The sequence below is a fragment of the Pelophylax lessonae genome (assembly GCF_965119305.1).
Source record: "Pelophylax lessonae genome assembly, chromosome: 5".
Taxonomy (NCBI): domain Eukaryota; kingdom Metazoa; phylum Chordata; class Amphibia; order Anura; family Ranidae; genus Pelophylax; species Pelophylax lessonae.
The window spans coordinates 98,879,865-98,896,078 of record NC_138772.1 but is presented as its reverse complement, the minus strand read 5'-3'; the positions used below and the strand labels follow the sequence as shown (position 1 = coordinate 98,896,078).

At 39.8% G+C, this 16,214-nt stretch overlaps 1 protein-coding gene across 5 annotated transcripts in view; it reads right to left on the bottom strand.

Moving 5' to 3' along the window:
- Window positions 1-16,214, bottom strand: part of DIP2C (disco interacting protein 2 homolog C) — a 762,684-nt gene that overhangs the window by 117,583 nt on the left and 628,887 nt on the right. For all 5 annotated transcript variants that reach the window (XM_082258569.1, XM_082258570.1, XM_082258572.1 and 2 more), the window contains 4 exons: window positions 14,480-14,688; window positions 8,299-8,413; window positions 4,107-4,308; window positions 2,344-2,453 (listed from right to left, as the gene is read on the bottom strand). In XM_082258569.1, the coding sequence (XP_082114695.1) occupies window positions 2,344-2,453; window positions 4,107-4,308; window positions 8,299-8,413; window positions 14,480-14,688 (636 nt within the window). The remainder of the gene's footprint in view (window positions 1-2,343; window positions 2,454-4,106; window positions 4,309-8,298; window positions 8,414-14,479; window positions 14,689-16,214) is intronic.

Genomic DNA, 16,214 nt, shown 5'->3' with positions numbered 1-16,214 from the left:
TATGTGCAAATCTGGTATAAACATTAATATAATCAACAAATAAATGAATAAATCCAGGAGGGAAGTGAAACAGTGCAGGTAGTGGTGAAAGGGACAATCAAAACATAAGTCCCAAATTCCAATGACACCACCTATGCACTTCCCCACTTCCCTTTCCCCACCTTTTTGTTTGTGTGTGTTTTTCTTTGTTGTGAGTCACTGCACTATCACCTTTTTTTCCATGAACGACTTGGAGGGTGTGGGTCCTCGGGCCCAGCCTTGAAAGTCTTGGGAGGGGGTGGATATGGCCTTCTGGCTTAGTTCGCCCTCTCTCATGGGGTCTCCCTTTGGGGGAGCCCCACCTAGTACTTGGGGTGGGCTGTTTCGGCAGTCCCCCTGGAGAACCGGGTTTGCCTGGTTTCGGCCAGGCAGACCATTGGAAGTACCTCAGACCCTGTCAGGAGTGTTGCGCCCCGGGGGATCAAGGTCAGGGTCCAACCTCTTCGGAGGGAACGACCATCTCGCACACCCTGTGCACTTTTTGTGTTTCCCACGTTTTTTAGCGTGTGTGCACTTTTTTATGCACCTGGTCTTTGAGTGTGTTCACACACCACGGGCTTTAAAAAAGTTTTCCATCAGAGACTGTTTATTTATTCATTATCGTTTTGGATGGTGTCATTGGGACTTATGTTTTGATTGTCACTTTCACCACTACCTGCACTGTTTCCCTTCCCTCCTGGATTTATTTATTTATTTGTTGATTATATTAATGTTTATACCAGATTTGCACATATTTATTTGAACTTTGATGATTTTACTCTTTGAATAAGAGGTTTCAGTGCACATAATTAGGTGAGCGCAGCTTATTTATACATCACTGTATAATTTTTATCTAGTAAAATAACAGTAGAGTTTCCATATACATTCCAAATGTCAAAGCGTTGATAACACTGAAAATAAGCTACATTTAAATACTGAGCTCACCAAACTCTGCAAACAATAACTACTAAGCAGTATATGTTGAGATTGGTTTCTAGTTACAGTCTGCTATTAGGGTAACTAAAGAGTTAAATCTAGATAATGAGAATTGGAAAACCCAGCTGAACTGGTGACACCAGAAACACTATGATGAATTTATTTTCACTGCAGACAGTACTAAGCTGCCATCCTGTTGCAATGTAAAATTACTATTTGTTTCATGCGGATCAATATAAACACATTTATAAAATGGATAGGTCACTTAATAACCACGGGTCAGAACCAGACAGCGCATTCCTCCAGATCTAAATTACTGTGTCACTCTGAATTACTCTCCAAAGACATAAAGTGATTTTTTTTAATGCAAAGGCAATAAAATAACACAAAAAATGGCAACACAGAGCAAGGGAAGCATGTGATCATATTATATCTGTGTTATTTACTTTACCTGCTCTCTCTCTCTGCCTCTGTTGTATACACATGGCCTACCCCAGAATTCCTGGGTGCTTTGATATGCCAATATAGTATGTAGATGGAATAAGAACTCCACCCTCCTTTCTTGCCTCAGGGCCAGGGTGGACACCCATCACAGTGATAATAGTGAGAGTTAAGTAGCCAGGAATTCTGGGTACCCAATTGTGCAGAAAACCAGAAGTGCTTGCTCTGTGCTGACAGTGCCAGGTCAGGTAATGCACATTATTGTGGCAATTGGCCTCAGAAAGACAGCCATCCATATTCAATATGCAGTGCTTGCTTTTGGCTAAGCCAAGGATATTCAGTGAATTGCATGTGTTTGCTTGCAAAAAAAAAAAAATCCTTCACTGACCCCAGTAGCTGCAGGTAGGGTGAAGCAAATCATCCTCAAATTAACAGCAGAAGCAATAAAATTGTTCAGTTTTGGCCTCTCAGTAGCTCAACTTACCCTGCCCCATCTCTCAGAGCAGTGATTTAGAAGACTTCTAATCTCTAATGTGAATACAAAGAAATTGCTCTGGGAAGGGGGAGTAGGGCGAGTTGAGCTGCTGATGAGGAATAAGGCTGATATGGAGTTTAGGGCATCAGCTGTGACATTTGCCTGCAGTTACCGAGGTCAGTGAGGGCTTGTTTTAAAGCTCATTTATTGGATATTAGAAATGTGTAACTACTTGAATGTCCATAGCATCCACTGTCCTACCTACCACTTTTATGTGTCCTTTATTATAAGACATCTAAAGTTTGCACATTACTTCACCATTGTCATTGTGTATCCCTCTCACTAACATTATCACTGTCAATTTCTCAAAATGACAATCTATAAATTGCAAGGTTTTCATCACAATTGGCATTGAGATGAAATTTCTATATCTTTTCTTGTCTGTATGTTTCAGTCATTAGAATTTTACTTACCTTTCTGGCCTGATCATTATCTTCTATTTGTCCCAAATCCCTTCCACTGGCTTGTGCAATCCTCTTACCAGAAACCAGGTTCCCCACCATCACAGAGGCAGGGCCAATTTCTGCAACAAACACCACGTTATATATATTACCCAGATAAAATGATGAGCTTTGAATGTTAATACAAATGTCACATAAGCATCGAGCTACTCTATCATGCAAATAAATCATTTTAGCCTGAAATCACTCTAAACATAATAACAAACATTTAATTAACCAATTTATGTGAATTTCATACTAATATGTTTTTGGATAAACATGGTGATCACATAATGGCAAACAGCACAAATTGTTTCTGATCTTATTTTCTGGACCTAAAAGCTGCAAATCTCTGTACTCCTACCGCGCCCATAGTGCATAAAAACAAAGAAAGTTAGCTACAATAGCAAAATGATAATGTTTTAACGCGACCGATGCGACTGACCCAAAATATGGTGATTACATTATCAAGGACCTCACAAGGTGATTTCATATTTCTTCTGCAAAACCCCTAATTGTTAGTAAAATCCTGTTCTTCAGTTTAGTGTCTTTAATAAAGTTCTCTGCTGCACTGTAGCAAGAACGTTAATTTACAGGAAATTGTTACTAAAGATTGCAATCCAAAAGTTTATGTGCATTCCGTTCCTTTATACATAGGCAAAAATGCACTTAAACCCAAAATAAAAGGCTCATTCAAAACTATATAAACATATTTACGGTGCTGTAAGACCAGTAAATCATGGTTTGTTTACGAATGCAGCTTGCACATCCCTCAATCAGCCTGTCCCTATTCAGTAGTCTACAGCAGACTAACCCCTACCCCTGTTAAGTCAGAGCTACAACTCTCCAAACAGCAGGGAACTATGTTACATTCTCCATAAATTAAATAATAAAAATTCCAACAGGAAGACTGGGAACCTCTAATAATGAACATATTGGGTTTCCAGACATGCTAGTTCAAGTCCCCAAGGAACTCCAGAATTTTTTTAGTGGCTTAACTCTCCACTATCTACCAAAAGCTGTAAAATCAGTTTAGGGTGGACTTGTCCATTAGAAGATTAAGTATGCGGGCTTTTTTTTTTTTTTTTAAATCCAAGTTTCATTCATCAAAAATCAAGGTGCATACAAAAAGTAACGCAAAGCAGATCCCTGCTGTTTGGAGATATTTGTATTCAATAGGATCGTCTAACCTATTTGCGAACATGCATTGAGCCATGCATGTGCAATATACAATCTCGCTATGCCTCAGTGCTGGAATGCATTTACTCTCGTGTGTGAGCCTGAAAGCCACCCTAGCTACTCTTCAGTTAAAGAGGATTTGTCACTGTGGGGTAGGAGGGCAAACTGCAGCTAGGACCTAGAGGTGCTTGCACATACCTGCATCAGCCTACCAAATATTTTTGTAACTGCCAAATCTCTAGATGTGTGGCAGCCTCCCTGTTTGTTCTTGCCTTATGTGCATTTCTATTGGCTAAAGAGGCTGCTGATCACCGTGATGGTGCAAAAGAAACGTGTGTGTGTGTGTTATTATCAGCTCAGAAAATACCTATAAGTGTTGAAGCTTTACCTCTTTGAACAGACCAGCAATCAATCATGGCAGAAAGGTTTGGGAGGCTGCTGGAGGTACATGTACCTCTAAGTGTCAGCACTTCACACCTTCAGCAGTCCCTCCACATTTTCCCCTCTTCAAGTCCACCTCTGAATGTGCAAGTTGTGAGACCCTACACTTGACTTACCTGGCTGCTTTTGTCTTGGTTTTGGAAGGTTCGTTACACATGTGTGAGGACACATGAGCACATTGCATGGATGGAGTGACCCCTCAAGGAACAGTTGCTTGGTCTCTGACAGGTGAATGCCACCTAAAGGAGTTTTAGGGAGTGTGTTTGCTGGTACTAGAGCTAAACAGTAAACTCCAACTTGATGGATACTGTCAATGGCCTACAAGAAATCCAGAAGAGATGAGATTATGTATATTACACACATAAACATTCCAAAATACACTTTAAAAACATCCTATTTGCTTAAGTAAACACTGTGTGTTGCTTTACTAAAACTGGAGAGTGCAAAATCTGGTGCAGTTGTGCAAGGTAGCCAATCAGCTTCAAGTTTTTTTTCTGTCAAAGCTTAATTGAACAAGCTAAATGTAGAAGCGTATTGGCTACCATGCACAGCTGCACCAGATTTTGCACTCTCCAGTTTTAGTAAATCAACCCCTGTGTCTTTATTAAAGCAAAACTTCACCTAATAGGGGAAGTTCCACTCTTCCTCCTCCTTCACCTTTGGCACATATTCTTTTTGTGAGGTGGCAGGTACCTGGTTTTGACCCCTCTCATTTAACCTCTTTAATATACAAACCCAATTCCAAAAAAGTTGGGACACTGTACAAATTGTGAGTAAAAAAGGAATGGACTAATTTACAAATCTCATAAGCTTATATTTTATTCACAATGTAATATAGATAACATATCAAATGTTGAAAGTGAGACATTTTGAAATGTCATGTCAAATATTGGCTCAGTTTGGATTTCATGAGAGCTACACATTCCAAAAAAGTTGGGACAGGTAGCAATAAGAGGCCAGAACAGTTAAATGTACATATAAGGAACAACTGGAGGACCAATTTGCAACTTATTAGGTCAATCGGCAATATGATTGGGTATAAAAAGAGCCTCTCACAGAGGTCAAGATGGGCAGAGGATCACCAATTCCCCCAATGCTGCGGCGAAAAATAGTGGAGCGATATCAGAAAGGAGTTTCCCAGAGGAAAATTGCAAAGAGTTTGAAGTTATCATCATCTACAGTGCATAATATCATCCAAAGATTCAGAGACTCTGGAATAATCTCTGTGCGTAAGGGTCAAGGCCGGAAAACCATACTGGATGCCCGTGATCTTCGGGCCCTTAGACAGCACTGCATCACATACAGGAATGCTATTGTAATGGAAATCACAACATGGGTTCAGAAATACTTCCAGAAAACATTGTCAGTGAACACAATCCACCGTGCCATTCGCCATTGCTGGCTGAAACTCTATAGGCCAAAAAAGAAGCCATATCTAAACATGATCCAGAAGCGCATGCGTTTTCCCTGGGCCAAGGCTCATTTAAATGTGGCAAAGTGGAAAACTGTTCTGTGGTCAGACAAATCAAAATTTTAAGTTCTGTTCGGAAAACTGGGAGGCCATGTCATCCGGACTAAAGAGGAGAAGGACAACCCAAGTTATCAGCACTCAGTTCAGAAGCCTGCATCTATCATGGTATGGGGTTGCATGAGTGCATGTGGCATGGGCAGCTTACAGATCTGGAAAGGCACCATCAATGCTGAAAGGTATATCCAAGTTCTAGATCAACATATGCTCTCATCCAGACATCGTCTCTTTCAGGGAAGACCTTTCATTTTCCAACATGACAATGCCAGACATACTGCATCAATTACAACATCATGGCTGCATAGAAGAAGGATCCGGGTACTGAAATGGCCAGCCTAAAGTCCAGATCTTTTACCCATAGAAAACATTTGGCGCATCATAAAGAGGAAGATGCGACAAAGAAGACCTAAGACAGTTGAGCAACTAGAAGCCTGTATTAGACAAGAATGGGACAACATTCCTATCCCTAAACTTGAGCAACTTGTCTCCTCAGTCCCCAGACGTTTGTAGACTGTTCTAAAAAGAAGAGGGGATGCCACATAGTTGTCCCAACTTTTTTTGAGATGTGTTAATGCCATGAAATTTAAAATCAACTTATTTTTCCCTTAAAAGATACATTTTCTCAGTTTAAACATTTGATATGTCATCTATGCTGTATTCTGAATAAAATATTGAAATTTTAAACTTCCACATCATTTCATTCTGTTTTTATTCACAATTTGTACAGTGTCCCAACTTTTTTTAAATCGGGTTTGTATTTTAAAATGACAAAAAGAAAAAACAAATCTAAAGCAAAACATGACAAAAAAGTGATAATAGCAGGACAGGATCTATTGGTACAGCAGACAGAAAAGAAGGGTAGTCCTCTATGCCCCTTTTCCAATTCATATACAGCTATCTAGAAATTGGCAGCATATTCTACCCTGTACACTACAGCAAGGGCAGGGTCTACAAAGTCTACATACTTAGAGCATCTTGAACTTATTGTATTGATTGTACCTAGGCTAACCGCCATTTTACATGTCAATAAACACATGATGTTTGATCATATGCCTTTTTATGCTTACCAGCAAATGTATATGTACTACCAATAAAACATCATGTGTCAACTGGCCACACCTCATATAAAGTCCCACCCTTTTATTTTTGAACATATTATTTTTGAACACTATGTGTTCTTTATGTTCATTTTACGCTCATGATTAATAGGGATGGAGACTCTATGGCACGAGTCTCATTCAAAGTCCCACTTCCCTTATCTTTCCCTATCTTCCGTTCCCCCCTTCCCTCCCCATTTTTCCTCATTCCCATCAACATATACTTAGAGCATCTATTGGTCCATATTTGGTCCCAATTAAAGTACATCTAAAGTCAAAACATTTTTCTGCTCTGTTCCATCAATTTCCCTTCACTTCCTGTCCTGTAGAAACACCTGGAAGTGTAAGGAATTTTCCACTCTTAGACAGTTGTGAATGCAACAAGTGTCCCCACCGGAAGTCTTCCCTCTATTAGTGCTATGTTTAGAATTTCACTCACTTTTAGTCACAATGCCAATGGTCACCAGGGAGAAAACAGGTAAATCTCCCTAGTAGGGACACAGCAATAAAATAATTACTTGTGATCACATCATTAAGGTTCAACAAGGGGACAGTTTCCATTTCTCAAGGTCATAGACACAAGCAGGGAAGAGTAGTATATATAGCAATAAATATATGACAGGGTGTTCACCACTCTATCCAAGCTTAAAAAAAAAGTTTTGACTTTAGATATACTTTAATTCAATACCATAATTAAAATATTTTATCGTAAAGGGAACACTTTTAAAATACATGGTTGCTCACTACATTTCCAAATTCAAAAAGGAAGGTAATCTAAAACTTTAAAAAGAGAGGTGAAATAGATATAAGTACTTAACGTGATATTAAAGGCTCTCTTAAAAAAACAAAAAAAACAAACATGTTCTATTTACCTGCTCTGTGCAAGGGTTTTGCACAGAGCAGCCCCGATTCCCCTCTTCTCATTCCCTTGCGCTCCTGGCCCCTCCCTTCTGCTGAATGCCTCCAGAGCGGGGGGCACCCAAGCAGTCTCATTCACGAGCCAGGGCTCTGTGTGTTCATTCAGACACAGAGCCTCGGCTTGGCCCTGCCCATCTCAAATATAGAGAGTGAATCTCCCCAGTGGGGACCCAGACCGCAATAACCTTTTCCACCCATCCAAACAGGAAACATGTTTTGGCTTTACATCACCTTAACACTGATCTGGATATAGGTTTATTTATGTGAGTGACATTAAGTGTCCATTCACACTAGTACGACTTGTCAGGCGACTTGGTCAGCCTGACAAGTCACGCACCGTTGCGTCCCATAGTGTAGTACAGAAACGGTTCTAATAGGAGCGACACAAGTCGCTCCAACTTAGAAAAAGGGTCCTGCACTACTTCGGGGTGACCTGGAGCGACTTGCATAGACATTCATTTTATGAAGTCCGTGCAAGTTGTGCCGAAGTCGCGGTGCACACGACTTCACAGGTCGCCCCGAAAGTCGTGCCGCTTCAGTGTGAACCGTCACTAAATGATTTGTTTATATAATTGTTTCTTTATTTTAATTTACAGTATGTATATATTACCTATATGTCCCTGTTATATATGCAATTTTATAATGTGGCTTTGCATCTAGGGGGTTAGTATAGACCAATACATCATTCTATGTGTTTCACACATCTAAAATCCCATTGTATCTTAATGGTTTTATGGCAATTTTTTTCCAACTCTATTCCTCCACCTGTAGAACTCTGCTCATCCACTGGAAGCTGTCCTCCTCCGTAGAGTCAGGCCGCTGCTCTGCAACAATAACTATCCTCTCGTCATGCAGAACATTCACAGAAAACACTGCTATCCTGCAAAAACAAAAAACAAAATCCATGTAAGCTTTAGAATAGTTATCCAACTTTATTGTAACCATCATATTTAAAGTATCGCAATTCAAATCTGCTGTTTTTAATCAATTAAGTGCAAAGGATTGGATGTGCAAAGTGCAATTCCCCAGAACAACCAATCAAAAATTATCTCTAAATTGATCTGACTGTAATAATCTAAAACCTAATTGGTGTCAATGGGTTGCTGAACTGTGTGCTTCCTCACTGCTTTTTGTACTAGTTTACTGCAAAAGCCAGAATGCACATGTTCCCTCTATGTATATAGTTCTTCTTGTAAGGAAAGAATGCTGTATTTAACCATACACTGGTGAAAAACAGTTTGAGGTTCCTTTGTAACATGATGGATTTCTGAATGAATGGCCCCTAAAAGGCAATCTGACCTTCGACTACTACAAATTTGAAATGATGTTCTTAAAGAGCACACACAAAATTTATACATTTTCTGAACAAGTGGTTTTTTAATGCAGTGAGGTAGACTACCCGTAAACAGGGTAACTGACCAACCAGAGGTCCTTAGCAGTTTTTTTTTTTATTTTTTTATTTATTTTTTTTTAAGCAGTTTCAATAACCCAATAGTTTTAAGATGGAAAAGCAGAATTAGTACAAGCTAGTTGGGCAAGACAAAAATTCTTAGTTCAACAGTTTAATTTCCTAGTGTTTTCTAGTATTTATTTCAGATTTCAGTTTTCTAGTATTAAAAAAAAAAAAAGGTTTCTTAGTGCTTTGCAAGTACTTATTTTAGTAACTAATTAGTCTTATTTCTGCAAATTGACTTCTTAGTGATTTTTAAAGGATAAGTTCACCTTTTGTAACATGTCACGTTACACCCCTATTCAGGATGTAACATGCTACTGTTGCAGCAGCGCCCCCCCTCCCGATCCCCCAGTTGGGACAGCAGGCCAGGGATTTTCTCCCCGCACCCACTGTCACAATTTAGGAAAAAGGTGACAATTCTAGGCTCCGCCCATCCAGCAGCGTTTTTCATTCACAGAGTTCTGTGAATGGGAGAACTACAAGTACTGACACAGTCCTGGTGGCTGACAGCTTTTAGTTCTCAATGAACTATGAGAGCGATTTTGAGCACTCTAGGTAGTTCATTGATGCTTCCTATCATTTTGTAAATGCCTGCCCATACAAGGTACGAGCAGACGGATACACTGACAGTCTGCAGGAGCCTGAGATTGCACCTGTGATCTGCTGATCGTGGGTGCAATGCTTTGCAGGCTCCTTGTAAAAAAAAAAAAAAAAATGAAAGTTTTTTTTAATTGAAAAATGTCGTGCATGAATATTATATATATCTATCTATATATATATATATATATATATATATTTTTTTTTTTTTTTACAAAGATGGACTTACCTTTTAATTCTTGTTTCAATAGCCAATCTGCTTTATTTTTGAAGTTTATTGTCTTACTGTTTTTTGTATTTTTTTCTGTAGCCATTTAGTCTTATTTCAACAGCTTCATCTCTTAATTTTTTGTAAATATTTTTAAAATTATCTATTTCATTAGTTTGGTCTCCTAGTGTATTCTAGTACTTGTTCTAGTATCCAATTAGTCCTATTTCATTTATTATTTCAGCACTTTTTTGCACATTTTCTTTTTGATGCAATTTAGTATATTTTTAGATTTTATATATCTACTTTCTTTATTTGATGTTTTATTATGTAGGCCATTTAATTTGATGTTTTATTATGTAGGCCATTTTTAACATTTCTATTTCAATTGAGATAACTGATGTTCATGTGACCATTTTATTAGTCGCTATGTCCAATGTTTGTTCTTGTAGCCCTAATGAAGGAGGTGCATTGTTGCCCCTGAAAAGTGTTAGCGTTTTTTTTATGACGCATTTACCAACAATTAAAATGATCTTGGACTCTTTCATCCAGTTTTGTCCTGGTGCTTCATTCTGTTCTTGTACGGTTGGAGGTCAGCCTTGTGGTGTGGGAGCTTATTTTAAACTTACCCTCACATGACTTCAAGTGCAAGTTTGTAAATTCCCCATGCCTCTGAGTATGTAGCTCTGGATTACTGTACATGATTGATTAAATCAGATCACACTTTTGGAGACATATTTCAGAAATATATAAAATGACTAGCGGTTCATAAACATTTACAAACAAGTGCACCACGACGCAACATTTTGTTGCAGCAAAAGATGAAGTATAGCAGGGCACTTCTGTATGTGAGGTTTGAGACATTTTATGGTTCCAGCACGTAGCAGGAACATGACAGAGACTGGCTCGCATGAGTTTTCTCTGGTAATTATCGGCCTGGTTGAGCCTGCCAGCAGTGTGAGCTGTCAGCAATGCTCATGAAATGTTATCATCTCTCCTCTCAGAAAAGCTGCAATTTGGTTTATGTCATGTTTGTGTCAACAGAATAAAAGATATAGAGCATTATTAAATACCCTATGAAGCCCTGTCTCTGAAGACAGCACTGATTGTTCCTCCAAATGAGGGTACACATGCCTAACTAGAGTCCGATGCCTGGAGGACATAAAATCTGGTATTAGTAGATGACTTTGAAACCAGCTATGAAAGAAAAGTGTGCCCATTAGACTTCTTCAATGATTTGGAGGTAATGCGTGTTTCAATGAATTGCTAAGCCAAAGCTATACTAGGTTGAAACCAGCCATGTACTTAAAAATCCCATTGCTGAAAGTTCTAGGTCCTCTGATCCAGACTCTTAATACAAAGGGATCCTGCAAACACTCCATGTATGTTAAAGGATAAATAAACCCAAGAATAAACATTCTGTACATTGCAGCTTAAAAGTCTAGAGATGCTGCAACTGCATTCATTTTCAGTTTCAGGCTGAGAATATTTTCAGCAAGTACATAAACCTGTTGATCTTGCCAGAGATTTAGCATCCCTGGTCACTTCCTGTGAAATAAACTGGAAACAGTCTTTCCTTTTTTCTGTAATTTACAAATCTCCCCATCCTTACTCCGGCATGAGTGGCAATGATGGCTTCCACCCAAAGAAAGAAATTGTAGTATTGGCCGGATTTCCAGATGAAAATAAAGGGAAACGACTAGTGCAGCCACCCCCATCTAAGTGTAGCACCTAGTTCTAGTTAGGCTGCTAGGTACATTTTGTTTTCTGGCTCCACTGTAGTGAGTGGAGCAGTGACTGATTGTGTTGGTCTGTTTAGGGTTTCCTGGGCTGAGGTTTTGATTACTTCCCCATGCCACTAACAGAAGTTTCCAAAGCACAGGGCTGGGGGATTGCTTACATTCCTTGTGACAGCAATAAAAGTGATTAAAAAAAACTGTAAAAATAAAAAAAAAATAAAATCAATTTTCTAATAAAAAAAAAAAAAATGTAAAGTGCCTCATCATCCCATACTACCATGCAAAGGCAAATGCGCACATGCGTGATATCACCGCGAATGTCAGATTATGGGCAGTAATTCTAGCACCAGACCTCCTCTGGTAACCTGTAAAGACTTTTAAAGCATTGCCATTGCATGTGCAATTTTGTGGCTGGGGTGGGACAAATTTAGATGGGAGCACCTGTATTTAGTCTCGCCTAGAGCAGCACAAAATCAAAATACTCCACTGATTGAAGGATTACATGATTAGAGAGATTAAAGAGCAGTTGGCCCTCCTAAGGTTGTTACTGGTTGTTTTGGAGTATCCTGTGACCCTAAAACCCTCTCCCGCAAGAGTTCTTCAGCAATAAAACCTAAAAAGACATCCCCTAGACTGAGCCTGAATTGACGGTGTACATGGGACTGCGCTTGTGTGACTGGCAGCCTCTGTACTATTTGGGAGAAAGTGTCTATTCTCATCAGCACCTCTGGGTGTAAGTGCTACATAATGGTAGGAATAATGGTAGGAATGGTAGGCTGCAATATATTACATTTTTTTCCCCGGTTTTAGAAATGTTTTAACACCACTGCACAACACTTTTATTACCGACTGACATTATAGAGCTGCACTTCAGTAGATAAATGAACCACCATTTGTTAATCTTCAGAACAGGTTGCACGAATGATGATTTATGAGTGTCCTATTTAGGCTCAGTTCACATACATGTGAATCGGATGCATTTATAAAAGCATCCGATTCGCATAAAACGTTAATTGAACTGGCTTTCAATCGAGCTGATTCACACCTCTCCAGGACGGCCGCGGTCCGTTTCTAAAAAGGGTCTTGTGTGATTTTGGGTCCAGATTAGGTGCGAATTCAAGTAAAAATTTGCACCTGGACTGGGATGATGTGTGAGATTCCCCTTTAGATCTCTGGTTTCATTAAGAGATTGCCTAACCCAATGTAAACTGGTACATAGAGACTACTTTACTCCATCTAGGTTGCATTAGATAAATTCTGATTGCATCCGCCAACCATGTTGGTGGTGCAGAGCGATCCCAGGGGACTTCTTACACATTTTCTGGACCTGTCCGCCTATTTCCGGGTCCTAGGAGGAAGCAGTGGGCTTACTAAAATCCATCATCTCTATCCCCCCCGAGCCCCCTCAATGTCCACTTGTCTATTTGGACTTGTGGAACAGCCACTGCCCACAGTGGCAGACCCACACCTCCCTCTATCGATCTGGATGTGGAATGACTTGAGTAGTACGGCCCCTGCGAGGGTTAATCAATGTGCACTTATCTATGTTATATGTGAACTGTATTGTTGTGTTCTTTGAAGAAACGAAAAGATTAAAAAAAAATTATAATTAAAAAAATTTGCACCTGAATCACACCTGAACAGGTGAACAAAACTGCACCAGACTGTGGACTGCAAACCACAGCCGGACATGTGTGAATCCATGTGTGGCCCCCAGTTGAAGTCGGATATGACGAAACGCGTCGAGGCGTGACCAGACGATGCAATCGGCTACACGTACGAGGCGGAGGATCATCCCGGAGCTATCTGTGCTGGCGTGGAGCCAGTTTGCAGGAGTATCGGTTTTGACCGCACCGCCACTTTCATATTGATGTGCCTATTTTATTCCAACCAAATGTGAGTGCAACTTATGTATATGTACCTAATAAAGCATATTGAGGCATATTGCACTAGTGGAGGTATCTTTTATCCTTACATGTTTTGGGGATCGTGAGGAGCATATTAAGAGGAGCGGACAGAGAGCCAGAGCCAAGTGGACCATACATGCTACATGCCTTATGTTTTCCTGCTGGTCCAGCTATTCCATGCGATTTTTGCTCATTTGTGAGAATAAATGAGCATTAGGGTCTGGTGAGTTGCCATTTCTTCTATTATTATCCCCGACACTTGGTGGTGGAAATAGAGGTAATCCTGGTAGACTGCACGATTCATCGGCTGTTTATTGGACTTTTTTGGACTTTACCTGAAAGGACTATGGGACGTTTTAGTGATTTTAAGGGATTTTAGTGTTTTATATTGTTTTATTCCATATTTATACACTACCCACTGGTCACTTTTGCCTTTTAGTCCTGTTGAGACAATTTTATATTGGATCTTGCGCTACTATTATTTCTTTACATGTGTGAATCGAGCCTAAAGGGGGTACGTTTATGCAATTTTAACTTTCGACTTCCAACCAAATGATTGGTAAAGTAAATCTCAAGCCCAAAACATGTTTGTAGGTATAGGGTAGGGGATGATTAAAGTCCTTTGTCTCTGTCCTGTTGGGGAGATTTCCCTTCACTTCTAGAACAGAACAGGAAATAAATAGGAATCTCTGTTTAGTGAGGGGAAATCCCATCTTGCAGCTGTCACTTAACAAGTTCTCAGAACATTTCTTCCCACCTCCTGTCAGTGTCTCCAACTTCTCCCAACTCCCTTCAAAATGTGAATAAATTGGCTTCAGAAAAACTTTAGCTGAATATAGTTTAGTGTATAAAAATGAATACATAACGTGAGTACAGAGACCATTCTCAAACATTTGCTATTAAAATATGTCTAGCTAGCCAATAAAAATATACATTATTCGTCTCACTGTTTATTTTATTACTACCTGAATCTTGCTTTCATAACTGACCTCAAGGTTTCTAAACTCAATCTGAAAGACAGCAAGAACAATTATCTACTCACCTTCCTCTGTAGACAAACTTCATTGGCTCTACTGCCAAAGCGGTTGCTACTATGTCATCAGCATTGTGTCTCCGCCCACTCACAACCATCAGACCGTCCATTTTCCCAACAATGAAGACCAGCCCAGCTGGTCCTATAAACCCAAGGAGACCGGTCCTGATGAATGGATATTCACTAATAGGTGCGCCCGTGCCGGTCACTGGAAAAACCTACAAAACAAGAAAAAGAAAAAAAAAACAAACATATAATTTAGCTGACATTCAAGGTGACTTATTCAAATACTGGATTAATCATCCTGGGCTATGTAAAAATGTATATTTTCTAACTAAATAATTTCTAGTTCAAAACAGTCCCTTACAATATGCGCTTACCATCTACTATGTACTATCTACATTTTGCTGTCCAGGTTTTGCTAGTAAAATAAATAAGTAGGGTTTTATACATATTTTCTTTCTATACTTTATGTACAGTGCATCTGAAACGTATTCACGGCGCTTCACTTTTTCCACATTTTGTTAAGTTACAGCCTTATTCCAAAATGGATTAAATTCATTATTTTCCTCAACATTCTACAACCAATACTCCATAATAACGATTTGAAAGAAGTTTGTTTGAAATATTTGCAAATTTCTTAAAAACAAAATAAAATAACATGTACATAATATTTACAGCCTTTGCCAGGACACTCAAAATTGAGCACAGGTGCATCTTGTTTCCACTGGTCATCTTGAAACAGATGTTTCTACAACTTGACTGGAGTCCACATGTGGTAAATTCAGTTGATTGGGCATGATTTGAAAAGGCAAACACCTCTCTATAGAATGTCTCACAGTTAACAATGCATGCCAGAGCACAAACCAAGCAATGAAGTCCAAGAAATTGTCTGAGACAGGATTGTATTGAGGCACATATCTGGGGAGGGGTACAGAAAATGTCTGCAGCATTGAAGGTCCCAATGAGCACAGTGGCCTCCATCATCCATTAAAGTAAGAAGTTTGGAACCACCAGGACTATTCCTGAGCAGGGGGCCGTGCCAAACTGAGGGATCGGGAGAGAAGGGCCTTAATCAGGGAGTTGACAAAGAACCTGATGGTTGCTCTTACAGAGTTCCAGCATTTCTCTGTGGAGCGAGAAAAACCTTCTAGAAGAACAACCATCTCTGCAGCACTCTACCAATCAGGCCTGTATGGTAGAGTAGCCAGACGGAAGGCACTCCTCAGTAAATGGCACATGACTGCTCGCATGGAGTTTGCCAAAAGGCACCTGAAGGACTCTCATGAGAAACAAATTTCTTTGGTCTGATGAAACAAACCATGAACTCTTTGGCCTGAATAGCAAGCGTCATGTCTAGAGGAAACCAGGCACCGCTCATTACCCGGCCAATACCATCCCTACAGTTAAGCATAGTGGTGGAGGCATCATGCCGTGGAGAGGTTTTTCAGCGGGAGGAACTGGGAGACTAGTTAGAATCGAAGGAAAGATGAATGCAGTAATGTATAGAGACATCCTTGATGAAAACTTGCTCCAGAACGCTCTGGACCACAGACTGGGAGGAAAGTTCATCTTCCAACAGGACAATGCCCCTAAGCACACAGCCAAGATAACAAAGGAGTGGCTACTGGACAACTCTGAATGTCCTTGAGTGGCCCAGTAGAGCGCAGATTTGAACCCGATTTCACATCTCTGGAGAGATCTGAAGATGGCTGTGCATCAATGATCCCCATCCAACCTGATG